Genomic DNA, 19,142 nt, shown 5'->3' with positions numbered 1-19,142 from the left:
ATTTGGAAAGAAAAAAATACAAAAATCAATGATTATTAAACCAGGGTTGGAGAAGAAGGAGGTCTGTCGTGTTTACAAGGGACATGTTATCTGGTGACACATAACAGCTGGAGGATCAGTTCCTTTTGTAGCAGCTTTCTCATATTCACTTAACCTAGCAGTGTTTCTGATGTATCGCTCCCGGTTTCTCCCAGGAATTTAAGGTACTTTAATCCGGGTTGAGGTCGCCGGTAGAAAAAAAAGATAATTTAGCCCTCCGTTGTCGCTGATGCTAAGGTCATGGAAGCTAACGGTACTGATGCATCCGAGTACAGCATCCTTCCCAGTATGCTGCACATTTTATTTTGCGTGTGTGACAGCGTTTGCAATGATATTTCTACATCAACATCACTTTGAATACATTTACACTGACATTTACCAGCCACAACCTTAGCTACAATCTGCACAATCAAGTAATAAAAATGCTGCACAGAAATATGCTTATGACTATACTATAACACTCCAACTTCCAAGAGCTTATTTTTGATGCAGCTCATGTTTGAAGTGTCATTTAATTATTCCGGTGCACTTAATTCTTATGCCCTGTAATTGTGCATGAGATGTCGGTAAAATAAAAGTGAAAATGGGTCCTTCATTCCTTACAGGAAGTGCTGCAGTCCCATGGGCAGTGTTTTGGCTTTGTCTTCCGGTCCGGGCCACCAGAACTGGCCTTTTTCTACGGACCCCCCACCTTCTCGCTGGGACGCGCATCCTGCTCACTGGTACAGCCCGCCACGCTGGGAGAGGAGAGATGGACGGCTGCCAAACCCAGGCAGCTTTCACTCCCTACACAGGAGTTGCAAAGGTTTGCCTGAAATACAATTTGAACCACCAAAAAGGGTTAACCTTTAAAATTTACTAATACATTGCTTGGATTTTACACGTATGCATTAACTTTCATCTCTGACTGGCTTGTAGTGAGTTGTGTGGCATCCATTTTGACTCAAGTTAGCAAACATGGCTATAGAGGGCTACAGATTCCATCCATCCATCCATTTTCTGAGCCGCTTATCCTCACAAGGGTCGCGGGAGTGCTGTAGCCTATCCCAGCTATTATCGGGCAGGAGGTGGGGTACACCCTGAAGTGGTTGCCAGCCAATCGCAGGGCACACATAAACAAACAACCATTCACACTCACATTCACACCTACGGGCAATTTAGAGACTTCAATTAACCTACTGTGCATGTTTTTGGGATGTGGGCGGAAACCGGAGTGCCCGTAGAAAACCCACGCAGGCACGGGGAGAACATGCAAACTCCACACAGGCGGGGCTGGGGCTTGAACCCCGGTCCTCAGAACTGTGAGGAAGACGCGCTAACCAGTCGGTCACTGTGCCGCTCGGCTACTGAATCCTATATATAAATTCTGCAGATAAATCAAATGTAATTGAATTATTATGTCACTTATGAACAATTTTCCTCTCCTCCTCCCAGATGTGTTTCCTCAACAGATTGAAGGAGTTAAGATGATTGTCAATAAAACTGTGAGCAGCTTCTTCAAGGTGATGCTTGCCACTTATTTGCTCTTACACAGCCATGTTGGATTGAATTCAAATTTTGTTCGGGGTACCTTTTGTGGTAGCCAGTGACTGTAAGATAAAATGTAGTTTGATATTATCATGCATGCGTTTGTCTTCAGGTCAGTCATACCCTCCACCTCAGTGCTGTCAGTCCTTCGTACTATCGATTCCATGTGGAGCACCTGCAGTCTGATGATTACAGCAAAGACAAGGTAAAGCATGAATCACTGTTGTTATTGTATATGCGTTCTACAGGCGCACAAGTTGCATATTGCTGATTCATCTACCTCAAGGATGCCCCCGCATTAATTGGTGAGATGGATTCCTCCGGCAGTCTGAATGCGCACGCTTTGCTGCATCTAACTGAGCGTGTACGAGCCAGATCGGTTTTCCAGGTAGAAAATAAAAAATACTACGTCGGTCTGCTGTGATATAAAATCTGCTCTGCCATAAAACATTAGATGATCAAAATTTTCATTGTGCTTTAAGACCCAGCAGTCCCAGTTTGTAACATGGCAATTTGAAACAGAGTACAGGGGGAGTGACTTCACTGCAGCTGTGACGGTGGCTAATCCAGACGTGCTCAGAGAATCAGGTGAGACCAGACGCTTCATTAGGTACACCTGCACAATCTATGTGGTCCACTTTTTTGTCTATTTGTTAATCTACGTTGTATCTATGTTGTTTCCTGAAACAGTTATCCTAGTGGCTCACTTTCTGCAAAGTGTGTCCTCTGGTCTGGTGTTAGGAGGAGAGCTGGTCTACCACAGAGGCAGAGCAGAAGAGGGTGGAATCCTCACACTGGCCGGACAGTATTCAAGTGGGAATTCCTTGTGAATTAAATAAATGTAATGTCATATCGAGTCAACTTTCAGTGGATCTTACAGCACTTTTTCACCATATTTTGTGTTTAGGACCAAATTGGGTGGCAACTTTGAATGCCGGTAAAGGAGGTGCCCATGCTAGCTACTATCACAGAGCCAACAAGCAGGTGCTGGATCTAATATGACAAAGTTTTTGTAGTTGTTGCACTAATGCATGCATATGGTCTGTGGGCTCACTAGATCCAAGTAGGGGTGGAATTTGAAGCCAGTACCAGGACTCAGGAGACCACAACCTCATTTGGGTACCAGATGGAACTACCAGAGGCCAATATGGTCTTTCGAGGTTTGCATTTTAATTGTACAGTGGTACCTTGAGGTACGAGTGACCCGATTTTTGAGTTTTTTGAGATACAAACTGTCATTTTACTGATATTTTTGCTTTAAATTGCAAGAGCAGTCTTGAGATACGAGCGCCATACGGTGGCAGTAAACTCAAGTCAACTCTCTTCAAAATAAGCAGCAATTTGGTAAATAGTGAACATTTCATCAAAAAATAGCCTTCAAGCTGTTTAATGCCACTCCCAGTGGAAGGTCACTGTCAAACATAAAACAAAGAGAATTTAATTTCATTTAAAACAAACGAACTACCTTGCCTCATGAACGGCCCCCACTGGAAAATCCCATTGATATGCTAATGATTAGCATCAATAGTGACTGTTTTACAACAATTTAAGAGATGGGTATTTGAATACAAATGCTGGAACAACACATGGAGACAGATAATATAAGAACACTCACAGGTCATATTGTATATTTTTTATTCTCTACGACAAACTACTAACAATACACCAACTTACTAAGTAGTAGTAGTAGTAGTAGTAGTAGAAGTCTCTTCTTCTTTGTTTGTGTCTGTATGACTGTATTACACAGTAGTGCTTCCCGGTGGGCTCGGCGGGCACACCAGAAGGAGCAGCACACTGAATTGGATTGCACATTAAATCATGATGCGCAAACTGTTTAATGCTTTACATTCTGTTTAATTATGTTATTGCTCTGTTTTTATGAAGTAGAAGTATAATAGAGTACTTTTTTTCAAATTAAAAACAAAAAAAACAACTGTTTTGTTTTTGTTTGTATGGAGAAATGGCTTTTCAATTCATTTCAATGAGGAAAGATGATTTGAGATACGAGTGTTTTGAACTATGAGTGTGGTCACAGAATGAATTAAACTCATATCTCGGGGCACCACTGTATTTTATTTATTTTTAATCTCACAAGCATAATTTAAGATACCTTTGTGTCGTGTGCTGCAGGTATGATTAACAGTCGCTGCATCATAGGAGGCGTGCTAGAGAAGCGCCTGAGCCCACTCCCTGCCACCCTAATCATGGGTGCCTTTGTAAACCACCGCGGTGACAAGCTGCAAGTAGGTCTAGGTGTCAATGTGGGACAATAGTCTACCTTTTTTCTTGCTGGAATGACAGCAGAAAGCTGCATCCAGGGCTTCATCCTGACTCAATCCCTCACAGTGAATCAGCTCTGGGAAATACCACAGTATTGTGGTCTCGAGTCCCAGAACAATACCTGAAATCAGTGCATCATCTCTTGCAATCTACCTCTGAAACGAAGGAGGATTATTTATTCCTTATTTGGGTGCCGTTAAACTAACCTGAAATGATGAATTGGACTTTCCGAGAGGCATAACCGCAAATATGAGGGATCTACTAGTACAGACATTTTGTTACAAGAGATTATACTTGTAAAAAAGAAAACAATGTTATTTTAATGTTTTTAGTAGAAACCTTTCTGCGTACTCGAACGCAATCATGGTCATTTAATTGTAAAGCTAATTTGGAGATCATAAACCAGTTTTGGATTGCCAATGACCAAGTCAGACGTAATTAGCTGACCAGCCACAACTTGTTGGCATTCCTGCTAATGCACCAACAACACAAACAGCAGTGAACTATTTGTGGGATTTTCAAATAAATGGATGTTAAAAGAGAGGATGTGGACAGAAGGACCCAAAACAGTTCAGTCAAGTGTAAAAATATATAAAAGGTGCTGTTACAGTCAACCCAAGAAGACCACGTAATGAATTTTATGGAAGGTATGCACAATACTGTTCTATGTCATGCAACATGCACTATTGCACGCTCCAGTCATAATTCATATATTTATTGTGTTATTTATCTGTTATTTAACAAAGGAGGGATGTGGAACAAAGTGCATTTTTGAAATTTATTTATTAAACTGTTATTTCTATCATATGGCACTGTTTGTTTCTTCTTCGAATCCATGGAGTGGCCTTAACATTAGGTGCAAAATCCCAAAACTAATGCATCCAGTAGAAGAGCTGTAACAAGAATTTTACCTCTTGGTATGATTTGGTGCAGTTTTACGTCATTGCAAATGGAAACCACAATACTGTAATGACCTTTTTTTTTTTTTTTTTTTTTTAACAATACTGCTCTGACAAAACCTTACTTTGCAAAGGCAGTTTTTTGTGTGTTTTTTGTTTTGCTACACCTCTAGATTTCTGCACCTAATGAAACCCCTGATTATAAAAATGGGTTCAAATTGCATAAAAGGGATTACTCATTCAAAATTCTCAAAACGTGCTCTGTGTTAATGTTACAGAAATGTTATTTTCAGTTTAAAGTATAAAGATACACTAAATTTGAATTATCTTGTTAGAGCAGGCTTAAAAAGGTTTGTGAAGCAAAGCAACCAACCCTGAAAAAAAATGAGCTCCCAAATCACATTTTAATATAAAGCAATAAAAATGGAAACTATTTATTTACTGTACATCCATAAATACAATTATATAGATATATACACTTGCTTCTTATGGTACAAAAATGTAAAATGTTTAATCCTCTGTTGCTTTAAAACGTCAATTTATTGTCTCCATTTGTGTTATTTGTCTCTAAAAAGAGATGAGAAGAATCCTTTTCCTCCTTCACCTTTCAATTTCAAAGACTTGCTTCTTTGGAGTCCTCCTATGCTCATTCGCTCTTGCTGAACTTTCTTTAGTCTGTCCTCCTCCTTCTGCATCACCTGTTGATTGATCACCAAGCGCATATCCTCCTGCCAGACAGAGTCCAGGTTGGAAAAAAGAATACATCTTTAACTTCATTAGGTACACAGTCTCTTAAACGCCTATCCTCACTAGGTTCGCGGGTGTGCTGGCACCTATCCCAGCTGACTTTGTGCGAGAGGCAAGATACACCCTGAACTCGCCAGCCAATCGCATGGCACATCCATCCATCCATTTTCTGTAAACAAACAACCTTTCATACTGACATTCACACCTGTGGACAATTTAGTCTTTAACCTACCATGCATGTTTTTGGAGTGTAAGGAGGAAACCAGAGTACCCAGAAAACCCGACACACAGGCATGGGGAGAACATGCAATCTCGACAAAGGAAGGCCAGATTTGAACGAGTGACCTCAGAACTCTTGAGACGGATGTGCTAACCAGTGGTCCGCCGTGCCGCGTACACAGTATAATGAGATACAATGCAAGAGTTGGATGAAATGTCTTCGATACAGAAGATGATATTGCTCAGGTTTGACTGGCTATGTCTCTGCGATATCTTGACAAAGGATCACTTCAGTTGTCCTATCACGGTTTCATGATATAAATTGTGGTATTCTCAAGAAGTAGTCTTGTTTTTCGTTTCGCTCCCTTCATTTTGTAGTTAACCCACAGAGGTAACATGGCATCCATATTCCTACTTATGTCCACCACACTCTTATGTTCTTCGTTTCTTATCTAGGTACTCATTTCTTTTCATAGTGCCCCCTAGTGTTCTAGTTGAGACACCACATACTGTAATGGAAATGCCTTGTGTTTCCCCCAATTGTTACATGTAAGTGAAATGTGTGATAAGACAAAAACATGCAGTTGGATGTTGAAATGTCAGGACTGAAGTAGCTGTTTGGAGTGTGTTTTTGAACACTATATGGTTGAAACAAAGCATTTTAATTACAATTGCACACTTAACAGCATTATAAGTATTGGTACTCGGTATGAGCAAGTATATAAATGTAAGTACTAGTTTAGGCAAATGTGCTAACCACTATTGCACCGTGGTGCCCAGTTTGTGTACCTGTATGTCAGAGTCTATTTCAGACATACCTGCCAAGCATCCAGCTCTTGGGACAGGGCCACTTTGTGTTGGATGGTGTTGAGAAGCTGATGGGTCAGTAAGTCTTTCTCCTGTCGCACCGTGGCCAACTCACTCTCTAACAAACTGGACATTGGTGAGTTGATTAACATAACTATAAACATACCAGATTACAAGCATTTTTTGAGAAAATGTTGTTTAACATTACCAATAACTTGGCGCATCTGGACTGCTTCGAAATGGCTTTATTTCCTCTCGCAGTGATTCCAGTTCTTCTTGTTGGGATTTCACCTGAGAAGTTGGAAAAATCAGTCATCAGTCATGTGAGATAACATTCAAGTTCTCTGTATCACACATTAAAAAGGATCCTCTCATGAAAATGCCCTTTATCTTAATCTACACTGGTAGTCATTTGCTTATGTGAACTTGACAAAGAACCATTTTGACAGTAGCACAACTGTCATTTCCATACTGCAAAGCATTATTGTATGTATCTGTATGTATAACATAGTTTCTTGGATGATAAATGTCTGACTAATTCCGTGCATCTCAAACAAGCTCAGGTCTTCATTTCTTTTGGTAGTAAACAGTGCATTTCCTGTCCAGGGTAATTGCATGCGCTGGAGCTGATCCCAAAAAGACTACACCTAGTAGTGAAGTGCGCAATGAGTGGGAAATGATTCCATTCAAGTTGCACACAAGGCTCATTTGTGAAGCGCTACACTATCAATGGATAATGTTGGTCTCTGGAGGTTAAATACTGACTTGATTACAGTCCTGATTATTACAGTATTTTCTTGATAATGTATAATGGGTGTGTACAGGACAACAGTCTATTGTTGGGTGTTTTATATGTTATGACCCCCTCGTGAAAGCAAATAGACTGGCCACAATACCAAACAGTAGCCCAGTGATTCTCATAGTGTGGTACAAATACCACTGGTGGCTCCCTATAACTGTATGAAAGAGAATCACCAAACAAAAATGTCACAAAAAGTATATAATGGTGGCTACACAGGTACATTTTCAATCTAGTGGAAGAGCATTTAATTGTTCTGCCTGTCGGTATACATCACTGGCACATACTGTAGATGAACAAAGAAGTGCGGCTGACATGAGATCCATTCCCAATCAATGCCTCATTCAAAGACGCTCTGTGATCGACTGGCAACCAGTCCTGGGTGTAGTCTGCTTTTGAGTTTGCAGATGCACAAGTCGACTTTTGTGTTTTGTTGCGTTTATGTACAGAGGACGGTTGTACAAAGTTTCTACAGACCTCCTCTTTCAGTGCTGCTATCTCATCATCTCTCGCTTGCAGTGCGACAGAGTGGGCTAGGAGTGCATCTTTGGCCTGGAGAGTGGGGTGGGTGAAGTTGGACATATTAGACATACTGTATACATATTTCAGACATGAGCTACATTATTAGAAGTTCAGGTATTTATTGATTGATGCATTTTAAAATCCACAAAAGCAAAAAGTTGGGTCATTAGTGGTTAGTATGCACAGAAAGTAGCAGTGGGGCCTGTGTGTGTGTGTGTGTGTGCGTGTGTGTGCCTGTGCGCGCACACTGTATGTACCTGGGATTGCTGAATTTCACTAAGCAGTGACAAAGGTCGTGTGTGTGTAATGTCCAGGATGCTCTCTTCTCCCAGGCTCAGGGCATTTTGCTGGAGAGAGCGATTCATGGTACGCAACTCAAACACCACCCCTAGCTCCTGATCTAGCTATACAAATACACGCACACAAAGGCACACAGAGTGAGTGAAGGATATACACTCGTAGAACACTACAATCACTGACTGTGTTAGTGGCTTGTTGTTAGTGAGGAGTTGATTGACTTCCTGTTAGCGTCACCATGATAAAGACCACCCAGTGTCACAGGCCGGCCGTTTACCTCTGCCTCTTTCTCTCTCAGCTGCACCTGCAGCTCCGACAATCTGTCCCTCAGGACGTTCTGCTCCGAGCGCAGCCTGTCGCTGTCTTCCTGGGAGGCCTTCAGCTGGGCTTCCATGTGACACAGGCGCCCCTTCAAAACTCGGCTCTGTGGGAAAGGCCAGTAGGCAAAAGGAGTGAAAAGTGCTGGATGGATGAAAAGGTAATATTCATAGTTTTTTTTTTGCACAATTGTCAAAAAAATAAATAAATAATAAATAATAATAATGTACCGGTATTACCAGATAACTAGCAACCCTTTATTGCTCAGTGACTGTTTTTCTCAATGTCTTTATGTCTCAAAAGTGTTGTCTGTCAATTGACAGTCTGTTGCCGTACTAGAACGGCTCCAATTATCGGAGACAAATTCCTTGTGTGTTTTTTGGACATACTTGGCAAATAAAGATGATTCTGATTCTGATTTACCAAATTACCCCTGACAATTAGGTTATGCTTTCATCATTTGTTTGTTTGGGTGTAGACGTTTAAAGGGGCCATATATTTCTGTAAACTTTCCTGAAACGTTGGAATTCTTAGAAAACTATTAAAAACTGGGCACCTCTAAAATATGTGACGCTGCTTGCCTGGACATTAAAAAAACAAACAAAAAAAAACTCCTCAAGCACCAAAAGGTATAGTAACATGACTACACACTCATATACAGGAAGTCCTCGAGTTACGACGTACTCGACCTACGACGTTTCGACTTTATGACGCCCGTGCCTCGTCCGCCATTTTGTTCCCAGGACCATAGTGGCCTGACAAGAGCGCGTGACAAGTTGTGCGGGGTGCGGAGGAAGGGCGGGACGGGGGAGCGCGGCGATCGACCGAGAGCGCCGGGCAGCAATAGCTCTCACAGCCTCCCCTCCTTCTTCTCCATCCACCTCTCAGCAGCAATGGTAAGTACAGCATCTTAGTTTTTTATTTTAATGTATTTTAGTTTCTTTATACGAAGTATTTCGACGTAAATTTTGACTTTAACGGTGAAATCCAACTTACACGGAAATCCAGGTTGCGTCGCCAGCGTAGGAACGGAACTCGTTCGTAAATCGAGGACTTCCTCTATAGGCACTTTTTAATTACTCCCATGAGTTATTGTTACGCGTCCTTAGGTCAATGCTAAGTGCTATGTAAATCTAAGGTATTATTACTAAATAACTAATAAGAAGTTTGAAAAATATTTTCCTTATTTGTGAGCAGTACTTTAATGAAGAACAACATAAATCTTGACAAACCCAAGCTTCACCATAACCATACAGTACATCTGGTTGTTCCCATGATTATGCAGGAAGATGTTTTTTTGTTCCAAGTGAATATATTTTAACTACCCTGTATAAACTTGCAATTTTGCATATTTCCAATTTATTCCAATAAATCAGGGGTGTCAAACTCATTTTTGTCACGGGCCACATTGTAGTCATGACTTCCCTCTGAGGGCCGTTATAACTATGAACCTATATAAATGAATTATTGCCCCATATATTTATATGTACACAACCAATTGATGGATAACCACTATTGAAATCAGAAGCCTATACAAACATGTTTTCAACTATTACATTTCTTTTAAAAGGGTAATTGGTAACAAAAAAAAATTTCTTGCAATATCTCAATGCAAGAAACATGAAATCGACACACATCATTTGCTTTCGCGGGCCACATAAAATGATGTGGCGGGCCAGATCTGGCCCCCGGGCCATGAGTTTGACACCCGTGCCGTGAATGTTCATGTAGTCCCCAATTTCCCTATTAGTGAGCAGGTTTGTGCAAAAACAGTTGTAATTTTAGGAATTGATCAATCAGCTAGTGCCCTTCCACTTGTGTTATATATTTAATTTTATCGGCTTCCAACTTTGTTGGAACAGTTTATAGGGAAAGGCCCTTTTCTGTTGCACTGTGGGCCAGTGCAAAAAGCGAGGTCCATAACGGCATGCTTGGATGAGTTTCGTGTGTGCCCTGACCTCAACCCAATCAAACAACTTTGGGAGGAACTATAGCGATTGTGAGCCAGGCCCCTTCTTAGGTCCTTAGGTTCAACCTTTTCCATTTTCAGTCTCTGTAGTTGTAGCCAATCCAAAAACACATCCAAGGAGGCCTTTCTCTGCATGACATGTTATGAAAGTGTGTCAGAGTGGTATTTATACCTCTGCTAGTGTGTTTTCTAATTGTGTGGAGCTAATATTCCGGCTAAAGGAGGACTCGTCCATCTCCTCTCTCAGGGTACGAATCTCAGTCCTCAAGGAATGTTCCAGCGTCACAGCCTAGACGGGTGGCAGAGGAGAAAAGTTAAGAGATGGTTCAAAGAATTACAGACTCCCTGAACCTGTTTTCCTGCATTGCTCTCGCTGTGAATTCGCTTGCACTATGTTTAGCACTATGACTGCGTCATCAAAACATTCTCATTCAGACTTAAGCATTGAAACCTGCTCGATGGGTGATTATGTAAAACCACACCTCTGATAGCTGCTCCACCAAGCGCTGGTTATGGTTGGATAACTGGGTCAGCTGTTCACTCTCATCCCTGCGCCGGTCCCGCCCCTGAGTATGATGGCGGTCCAGCTCAGAACGTAAAGCGGTCAAATCTCCATTCAGCTCGGCCTCCTTCTGTCCAGACGCCAGTTCATTCATCTCCAGCTTCCTTTGCAGAACATGCTTCTGTTGCTGTAACGCCTAAGACATTCAACACATTATTTTTGGATAGGAAGTGTGCAATCCATCCATCCATCCATTTTCTGAGCCGCTTCTCCTCACTAGGGTCGCGGGCGTGCTGGAGCCTATCCCAGCTGTCATCGGGCAGGAGGCGGGGTACACCCTGAACTGGTTGCCAGCCAATCGCAGGGCACATACAAACAAACAACCATTCGCACTCACAGTCACACCTACGGGTGATTTAGAGTCTCCAATTAATGCATGTTTTTGGGATGTGGGAGGAAACCGGAGTGCCCGGAGAAAACCCACGCAGGCACAGGGAGAACATGCAAACTCCACACAGGCGGGGCCGGGATTGAACCCGGGTCCTCAGAACTGTGAGGCTGACGCTCTAACCAGTCGGCCCACCGTGCCGCCTGTGCAATCCAATCTTTAAAATAAATAAAATATAAACATAAAAAACGGTTTATAACATGGCCTATATCACTAGCCAAACCTGAATTTTTAAAAAACATTTATGTCATCAAATAATTGGTTGATGAATTTATTGCAAACAAAAAAGGTATAATAAACAATTTTAGTTAAACGTTTAACAATTATATATTTATTTTATTAAAAATGTTTAATTGGTTATTATATTTATGTATAAATAATATCCATACATTTTCTGTACCGCTTTATCCTCATAAGGGTCGCGGGTGTGCTGGAGCCTATCCCATATGTTTATGAATTTATACATTTGATATTTTTATTTCCTTGTGATTACATGCAGTGGGGTGTCAATAAGAGGGCAGATGGAAATTCTAATGTTTTGGGGGGTTCTTTTGCAATCATTTTAACTCATTGTTCCTATTTCCAATACTATAGATGGACACTTAACACACAATCTAATGAGATCAAGTACAATGTTCTGCAATTAACTGCACTGATCATACTGAGAGTGGTTTCTATTCATCCATCCATTTTCTGAGCCGCTTCTCCTCACTAGGGTCGCGGGCGTGCTGGAGCCTATCCCAGCTATCATTGGGCAGGAGGCGGGGTACACCCTGAACTGGTTGCCAGCCAATCGCAGGCCACATACAAACAAACAACCATTCGCACTCACATTCACACCGACAGGCAATTTAGAGTCTCCAATTCATGCATATTTTTGGGATGTGGGAGGAAACCGGACTGCCCGGAGAAAACCCACGCAGGCACGGGGAGAACATGCAGCAACAACAGTGCAGTTGAATGTTTTGACCCAAAAGCTACACTTGTGTCTTAAAGAATATATACATCCATCCATCCATTTTCTGTACCGCTTCTCCTCACTAGGGTTGCGGGCATGCTGGAGCCTATCCCAGCTATCTTCGGGTGAGAGTCAGGGTACACCCTGAACTGGTCGCCAGCCAATTGCAGGGCACATAGTAACAAACAACCATTCGCACTCACATTCACACCTACGGGCAATTTAGAGTCTTCAGTCAACCTACCACGCATGTTTTTGGGATGTGGGTGGAAACCGGAGTACCCGGAGGAAACCCACGCAGGCACGGCGAGAACAAGGAAACTCCACACAGGCGAGGCCGTATTTTAACCCGGGTCCTCAGAACTGTGACGCAGATGTGCTAACCAGTCATCCACCGTGCTAAAATATATACAGTACTATTATATATTGCATAATATACTTACCTCCACTTCCCTCTCCTTCTCCTCCAGAGCAGCGGCCAGTTCCTCATTCTTCTCCAGCAGAGCCTGTCCCAGCTCAGCTGCCAGAATCAGGTCGGTCTCTAGGCCACCCCCGCCTTCGATGCCCCCAAGATCCGGCGTGGATGTGGGAAGGGCGAAGGAGAGTGAGATTGAAGAGGTTGACGAGAGCGGGAAAAAGGAGTCCTCCAGGTTGGGGGAAGGGAGACTGTTCTTGCTGGGACTGAACATGGTCTCAGGGTTGCAGGGATCAGTTTGAGATCATCGTCATAGGTATGACAGGTAAGTGGGCGAACCAGAAGAAACTCTTCTCTGGAATTATTTCTTTGTAATCCAATTAATGCCAGTGGATTATTCTTCACGTTGATCCAGATTGTCTTGATGCTGGGGTTTTTTCCCCCCCACCTTTCCTGTCCTGTGTGGTACAAGATACTGAACCCAATCCAACTGTAAATACAGAGCAGAAGTGATTATAAGAGTTCCCTCTGGCTGTTTTCTAGTAATCTAATCTCACATGCTCTTTTGTCTGACAGTCTCTTTCCGAAATTCCAGATCCACTATTGTCATTTTTTTTATCCACTCCCTGAATTCCACGGTTAATGTCCTCCAATGTTTCCTCCAAACACGTCACTAAAAGTCAACAAAAATTCCACAAAGTAAACCTGTAATTCATCCATGCTTTTCTGATTGAGAAATCTTCATAACATTTTCTTTTAAAGATAGTTTCTTTACTAAACATGAATATACATTCACCGGCTTCACAACTGTAGGTACATCTGCACAAATCCCATGAGATCCAACATGAGAGATATTGTACAGTATGTTTGAGGCGTTTCTAGTATTTTTCCCCTCATGTATACAGTCTGAAATGCAACCAAAATATTAAAAAACACCCCTCAATACAATATGGTGCTGTACAACTGTACACCAAATTAAACTGCAGCCACAATAATAAACATATTTAAAGCAACAGTTCAATCAAAAGTGAGCGTTGTTATCTTTATTAAGGCGTAATTGTTGCTATACTGTATGTTATGAGATTGTGCATTTAGATTTGATCATTATTATTAATAGTTACCCTCTAAACTGACATTTTGTCATATTTTTCCTTACCATCTCCCACTAATTGGTATCATAAATAAATATAGTCATATTTAAACCAATGTTAAAAGGTTAAAATGTGATGTAGTTCCTTTAATTCAACATCAAAATCAGAAATTCAGCCTTACCTGAACGTCCCCGCGGGCAACTCACACCAAAGAGTAATGGCCTTCCTGTTTGGTGAGTGTGTGTTTGCACAAGAGAGGCTCAGCTGGTTCCCTTGGCAGTGCAGAATACAGTATGTAAATGCAGGTAGAGGCTGCACCTCTTGGGGATTTAAACAGATAGAAAAAGGTGGGGAAGGCCAGAAAGAAAAGGGTGAGGATCAGCAAAAGATGCCCTGACACCTAGTGGCTGAGCAAGGAAGGAAAGAACTCAGAGTGGAAAAAGAATACTCACTCTAGTGTGAGCACGCTGGGCCAGGTTGGCATGGAAAAAAGGGGGCGGCTGGAGGTCAGAAAACAAGCATGAGTTTGTCGAATCTCCACGCCCCTCCATCCACAACACCCCTCCTCCTCATCCCTCCATCCTGTTTACCTACTTGAAAGCTTTCAAAGGCCCTCTGTGTAAGTCGTAAGCAAGGGTATTAGGTGAGGGGGAGTACAAATAGTGGGCAACATCACAACATCTCCCACCTAAGGATAAGCTCAGAAGAAGAAGAGCATAGTGGGTCAGTGGGTGCAGACATGCCTTGCAAATTCTTTCTATTTCTCTCACTTTGGCTTTTCTTGCCAACCTCTGATGCTGGAAGACAGATGCCTAAACTTTCTGCTAGAAAACTCTGCGCTGACTCAGAATGCAGCTGTAAGTATGCACACCTTCATAATAAGGTTTTTAAGAGTTGTCAATTCTGGCCCCCACCCCCTATGAATTAATTTCTATTATTGCTTCACAGATGCTATTCTGATAGCTCGTGCTGTGCAGGACTACGACCCCGCAGACTGCAGGTTCATCTCCATCAGACAGGGGCAGCTTGTTTATGTCTATGCCATGCTACAGGACACTGGGAACCTCTTCTGGGCAGGCAGTGTGAGTAATAAAAAGTTAATGAATAAAAAAATAGTGCAAGTTTGCATACACTATAAGGGAAAAAGTGTTGGGACATCTGGTCTTTGTACTTATGCAAAGTGAAGCAAATATGAAGATATTCTTGCCTTAGTTTACAGCTGCTTCAGGGAAGGAACAGCAGCAAGAAAAAGAAAGAAAAAGAAAATTCTGACAATGATCAGAAAGGCACACCAACTTGAGAGAAATAAAAAAAAATAATTTTCAGTCATGAGCATAAAAGGTGCAGCAACTTGCGAAAAAGAATGAAAAAGAAAATTCTGTCAATGAACAGAAAACGTGCAGCAACTTGATAAAAACAAGGAAAAAATTTTTATGAACAGAATAGGTGTAGCAGCTTGGGAAAATAAAGAAAAAGACACTGCAGCTTGAGAAAAATAAAGAAAAGAAACGTTTTCCCCCAACTGCTCTCACTAAGCGCAGCATTGTCCAGAATATAAGAATAATAAAATAAAAACTCACGATAATAGGCCTAATCTTGCCCTTAATTTGGGTGTGTGTGCATGCCAATACTTTAGTCCACATGTAGCATATTGCGTGCAGATGATAACCCACCACCCTAACCACCATTGATGAATGTTAATGCTCACGAAAAGTACCATCTATCGAATTGTCCCAGGTTCAGGATTCCTATTATGGAGGACAGGAGGCTCGTATTGGTCACTTTCCAAGCACTGTGGTGGAGGAGGTTCAAGCTCTCGAGCCAGCCAACACAGAAGTGAAGACGACCGTGGGTGAACACGCACACCCGCACACACACACATACAGTAATACAGCTACACACATAGTCAATCAAGCTGCTCAACTTTTTACTTTTTTTCTGCTTTCAGAAATGGGACTTTTACTGTAACTGAAATGGGATCCCCAAGGAGAACAAAATTCTGGGCATTACAACATTCTACGGCAGCCTCTTCATTAGGTACACCTGTAGAATCAAATGCAAAGTTATTGTTGTAGTTTGTAATTGTAGAAATTAACTGCATCATGTTGAGAGCTGTTTTTAATATTTTGGTTATCTTAGTTAGGAAGAAAATATACTGGGGTGGGGGAGAATTTTGGTATAATGCATTGCAACTAGTGGCAAATGAGGGCCAAATGTAGGCTCAGTTTTGGCAAGCAGTAGAAAATGCTTGCGTTTCTCATCTAGCACCTTAGAACTCGTTATCCAACAAACAAAATAAAAACATTTTCATGCAAAAAAATATATATGTTGGTTGAAATTTCATTCCTATATCAATGCGTCAGTGTGTTTTTTAAGATGAAAGAAAATAAACCGCTTTGTAAAATCATCCTTAAACTCTACTGTATTTTGTATCTGTACTTTTGCATCACTGACTCTTATGGATCTTCACTGTCTGAAATTTTAGCTTATTGCTGTATACCATTAAAAAAAATAAGAGTTTGGACAAAGTAAACAGAGACAAACTCATGTTTTTTTTCCAACATTTATTCTATGTATTATGTGTTAATACACCAGATGATCTTTAGCATTTGCAAAGAGTGATAGGGATCATCATTGAGCACATTCTCACTCTCTTTTGGGATTCACCACACAGTCACATCATACACATACATAAATACAGGGTATCCCTAACACTCTAAGGCCCTGCTTCCCTGTGGAAAAGGATTACAGTAGTTCTTCCGTCATCCAGCACTCCTGCACCCGTTTTTTCCCCTCCCTCTCAGCAGAGCACATACCTGGTCCCGAGTTCAACACATACAAAGAAACAAACTTTCACTCATTCAGGCACTGTTGCAATCACATTTGGCAAAGAAGCTTTTTTTTTCCCTTTGTAAGCTACTGTTTGAACCTTTGACGTCAAATTGAAAATAAGAAGGCTTTTACATTCAAGGTGGCACAGATATTTGGTTTGTTCATAATTTCTGATAGGAAATTGTACTCTAACCTAACTCCTGACTTTAAATGTCAATCTGTGGATTAAAGCACAATTGTCTTTCAGGCATATGACAATAGCAGCAAGTTAGATACTGGTTTATTAGAAGGCTCTTTGCAGGACTCTAGACATGGCTGACCCATCTATACGCGCACTCAACTGCCCACAAAACAGGTTAAATACAAACAAATGCAGAATTTAGTAGTGAGTATTAGTCGTGCAACTGGGTCAGAGGCACCCTGACTCCGCTCTACATTTTCTGCTTGGCTGTTCCATCCTCACAGGATATTGGGATGTTACGCTCGGGGCCAGGTGGAGACCTGGGTGTGGTGATTGTCAGCACGCCGTCGAACGACAAGCTGGAGGTGATCTCAGCGCATGACACTCCGGTGGGAAGCCTGTACTTCCGCAGAAACTCCCTGGACACATAGCCGTGGTCATCCTGGAAAGTCAGGAAGATAACAGTCACCCATATGGACTTTAGTCATTCTATGTGGAGTTGTGAGAATTTCACTAACCTGTCTATCTTCATGCTTGGCGTGTATTGTGATGAACTCGTCACCGGCGTTGACACTGATCTCCTCCGGTGAGAAATGCTTCACATCAAGATAAATCACATAGCGATCCTTTTCCACGTACATCTATCGGTTAGACGGCACACTTGTTAGGATTTCTACTACTACTGTTAACACCTTGAAAATGAATAATCTTTGGGCACTTTACCTCACTGTGTCCATTTTCAGGCCAGTTTAACCAGCGCATGAAACTGGGGCGCATCCAAGCAAAGGACCATGGGAATGGCCAGATGAGAGGCCAGTCGGTGAGAGACTCGACAAAGGACAGGTCAGTACGTCGGTATGGGAAGGCCCGGCGGTACCAGGGGTACTGAATGGGGATATCCATGGTGAGTATCGGGAGAAGATGAAACAGCGATGGCGTGTCTGTGGGTGACACTTGGTCTCAGATGGGTGCTTGCTGAGGTTTCCTGCAGCAAATTTATAGCGCTTTCCCCTCCCATCACCCCCCTGAGCGACTCTGACCACACTCCCCCCACACCTCGCCATAACAGCCCACTTGCACGGTGAGCCTGCCAACAGGCTGATCTTTCTGGAACAATGATGTCAACTGTTTGTCCCACCATTGCCCTCATTGTCTCATCTTCCCAATGGTGGCTGGCTGTCTCTCTCTCACTCTCAGTGTCTCTCTGCCGCTCCCTTCTGCCCGGTCATGAGTTAAGATTGGCTGGGAATACTGCTGATGCTGCCTATGTTCTCTACCCAGGAAATGCCCCGGTCTGGATCCCTGTCCACGTGTTTGTATGAGGACGAGCTGCCAGAGCATTAGCCTGCTGGCCCGCGGGTGCCAGAAGCTTTAGGCCTGCGAGCAAAGTGAATGTGCGGCTTGAATGGGAAATGATGAGTTTGTATGGCGCTGCATTAGGTGGAAGCTAAAGCGTGTATCATTTTGCTGTGAGGTGAGATGTCAAATATGAAGTTCTCTACAAATTTTTGTCAGCGTCTCAATGTATCATTCCATTCTTGATCATTCTATTTGTTGAGTTATGAAACATTTTAATGCTCTTCTCCTCAATATGCTTGTTGAGAGGAAAAACAAATCCTCAGAAAATAATATATATACAAAAGTGCAGTTAAAGTATAATCTGAAATTTACATTACGTATGTACCAAATTTACTAATATTGATGTGTCAGTAAATATAGTATAGCCTACCTAAGATTTCAATACAGATTGTCCCAAAAGTCACTATACACTCTTTCTTCATTTCTGTTTCATTTTAGGTATCACTTGGACAGATCTTAGGCCATCAGCATTTGACAGCTTACTTAGGCTTTGCAGTTTTTGTAAGCATATAATTGCCTTGTCCATTCCTTGCCAAATGACATTGGAGCAGCGCTGCAAAATTGATGCCTTCCAACAAGTTTTTCTGTTCCCAGATGCAGTTTCAGTCCAAGTTTGTAAAGCTTAATGGCCGTGACGCTGCTCTAACCCGGAGTACAATTTACGCTATCCATGGCAAGTTTCTCTAAACAGGATCTGTTCTTGACAAACTATGCAGTGGTGACTACCAGCACTGATTAAAATACACCCGACTCTTAGACCAGGCGTTCACACAAAGCCAGGGAAAGTCTATCCCAAGGGCTGCACTGGAACTCAGCAACAAAAAACAACCAAAGCTAATTTCAACAGCGAGTGATAAAGCTTTACCTGTACTGACTTCATGTTGTTCAAGAGCTAAAGCCTAAGCTGTCAGTATGCTGATAGCCTCATGTTTG

The 19,142-nt window shown here is 42.0% G+C and overlaps 4 protein-coding genes across 6 annotated transcripts; 2 read left to right on the top strand and 2 right to left on the bottom strand.

Annotated features, from left to right (window-relative positions):
• Positions 1–59: 59 nt before the first annotated feature.
• Positions 60–4,648, top strand: si:dkey-71l1.1 (uncharacterized protein LOC569883 homolog). Its single transcript, XM_061751805.1, has 10 exons — positions 60–203; positions 645–844; positions 1,474–1,541; positions 1,679–1,771; positions 1,853–1,954; positions 2,049–2,154; positions 2,257–2,379; positions 2,474–2,550; positions 2,624–2,726; positions 3,697–4,648. Exons 2-10 carry the CDS (start codon positions 661–663, stop codon positions 3,837–3,839), a joined length of 999 nt encoding a protein of 332 aa, XP_061607789.1. The 5' UTR covers positions 60–203; positions 645–660; the 3' UTR covers positions 3,840–4,648.
• A 499-nt stretch (positions 4,649–5,147) lies between these two features.
• Positions 5,148–14,143, bottom strand: bicdl2 (BICD family like cargo adaptor 2). 3 transcript variants are annotated; one of them, XM_061751802.1, is made up of 10 exons: positions 14,019–14,143; positions 12,775–13,236; positions 10,906–11,121; positions 10,596–10,712; positions 8,414–8,560; positions 8,097–8,243; positions 7,795–7,869; positions 6,727–6,809; positions 6,530–6,644; positions 5,148–5,473 (listed from the first exon to the last, which is right to left on the bottom strand). In XM_061751802.1, the coding sequence occupies exons 2-10, from the start codon at positions 13,018–13,020 to the stop codon at positions 5,303–5,305; spliced, it is 1,317 nt and encodes a 438-aa protein (XP_061607786.1). In that variant the 5' UTR covers positions 13,021–13,236; positions 14,019–14,143; the 3' UTR covers positions 5,148–5,302. The 3 variants fall into 3 exon arrangements, with proteins under 3 accessions (XP_061607786.1, XP_061607785.1, XP_061607788.1); XM_061751801.1 differs by having other exon boundaries at positions 12,775–13,419; positions 14,019–14,125; XM_061751804.1 differs by lacking the exon at positions 8,097–8,243 and having other exon boundaries at positions 12,775–13,419; positions 14,019–14,125.
• On the top strand, positions 14,039–16,244 carry mia (MIA SH3 domain containing). Its single transcript, XM_061751806.1, has 4 exons — positions 14,039–14,694; positions 14,786–14,919; positions 15,575–15,685; positions 15,786–16,244. The coding sequence occupies exons 1-4, from the start codon at positions 14,577–14,579 to the stop codon at positions 15,807–15,809; spliced, it is 387 nt and encodes a 128-aa protein (XP_061607790.1). The 5' UTR covers positions 14,039–14,576; the 3' UTR covers positions 15,810–16,244.
• Positions 16,245–16,932: 688 nt separating this feature from the next.
• Positions 16,933–17,836, bottom strand: LOC133467671 (alpha-crystallin B chain-like). The gene is made up of 3 exons (XM_061752781.1): positions 17,574–17,836; positions 17,369–17,491; positions 16,933–17,292 (listed from the first exon to the last, which is right to left on the bottom strand). Exons 1-3 carry the CDS (start codon positions 17,751–17,753, stop codon positions 17,101–17,103), a joined length of 495 nt encoding a protein of 164 aa, XP_061608765.1. The 5' UTR covers positions 17,754–17,836; the 3' UTR covers positions 16,933–17,100.
• Between the last annotated feature and the right edge of the window lie 1,306 nt (positions 17,837–19,142).

The sequence above is a fragment of the Phyllopteryx taeniolatus genome, chromosome 17, assembly GCF_024500385.1.
Source record: "Phyllopteryx taeniolatus isolate TA_2022b chromosome 17, UOR_Ptae_1.2, whole genome shotgun sequence".
NCBI classification, from domain to species: domain Eukaryota; kingdom Metazoa; phylum Chordata; class Actinopteri; order Syngnathiformes; family Syngnathidae; genus Phyllopteryx; species Phyllopteryx taeniolatus.
This window is presented reverse-complemented; position numbering and strand designations above follow the sequence as displayed.

Excerpts from the sequence above, each read along its gene's own strand:
- si:dkey-71l1.1 (XM_061751805.1), top strand. The coding sequence starts at position 661 with ATGGGCAGTGTTTTGGCTTTGTCTTCCGGTCCGGGCCACCAGAACTGG. Across the intron at positions 845-1,473 it reads CCTACACAGGAGTTGCAAAG|ATGTGTTTCCTCAACAGATT; the intron begins GTTTGCCTGAAA and ends TCCTCCTCCCAG. Across the intron at positions 2,380-2,473 it reads ACTGGCCGGACAGTATTCAA|GACCAAATTGGGTGGCAACT; the intron begins GTGGGAATTCCT and ends TTTTGTGTTTAG.
- mia (XM_061751806.1), top strand. The coding sequence starts at position 14,577 with ATGCCTTGCAAATTCTTTCTATTTCTCTCACTTTGGCTTTTCTTGCCA. Across the intron at positions 14,920-15,574 it reads ACCTCTTCTGGGCAGGCAGT|GTTCAGGATTCCTATTATGG; the intron begins GTGAGTAATAAA and ends GAATTGTCCCAG. Across the intron at positions 15,686-15,785 it reads ACACAGAAGTGAAGACGACC|AAATGGGACTTTTACTGTAA; the intron begins GTGGGTGAACAC and ends TTCTGCTTTCAG.
- LOC133467671 (XM_061752781.1), bottom strand. The coding sequence starts at position 17,753 with ATGGATATCCCCATTCAGTACCCCTGGTACCGCCGGGCCTTCCCATAC. Across the intron at positions 17,492-17,573 it reads CTGAAAATGGACACAGTGAG|ATGTACGTGGAAAAGGATCG; the intron begins GTAAAGTGCCCA and ends TCTAACCGATAG. Across the intron at positions 17,293-17,368 it reads CCAAGCATGAAGATAGACAG|GATGACCACGGCTATGTGTC; the intron begins GTTAGTGAAATT and ends CTGACTTTCCAG.
- bicdl2 (XM_061751802.1), bottom strand. The coding sequence starts at position 13,020 with ATGTTCAGTCCCAGCAAGAACAGTCTCCCTTCCCCCAACCTGGAGGAC. Across the intron at positions 8,244-8,413 it reads TGAGAGAGAAAGAGGCAGAG|CTAGATCAGGAGCTAGGGGT; the intron begins GTAAACGGCCGG and ends GTATTTGTATAG. Across the intron at positions 5,474-6,529 it reads AAGAGCTGGATGCTTGGCAG|GAGGATATGCGCTTGGTGAT; the intron begins GTATGTCTGAAA and ends TCTGTCTGGCAG.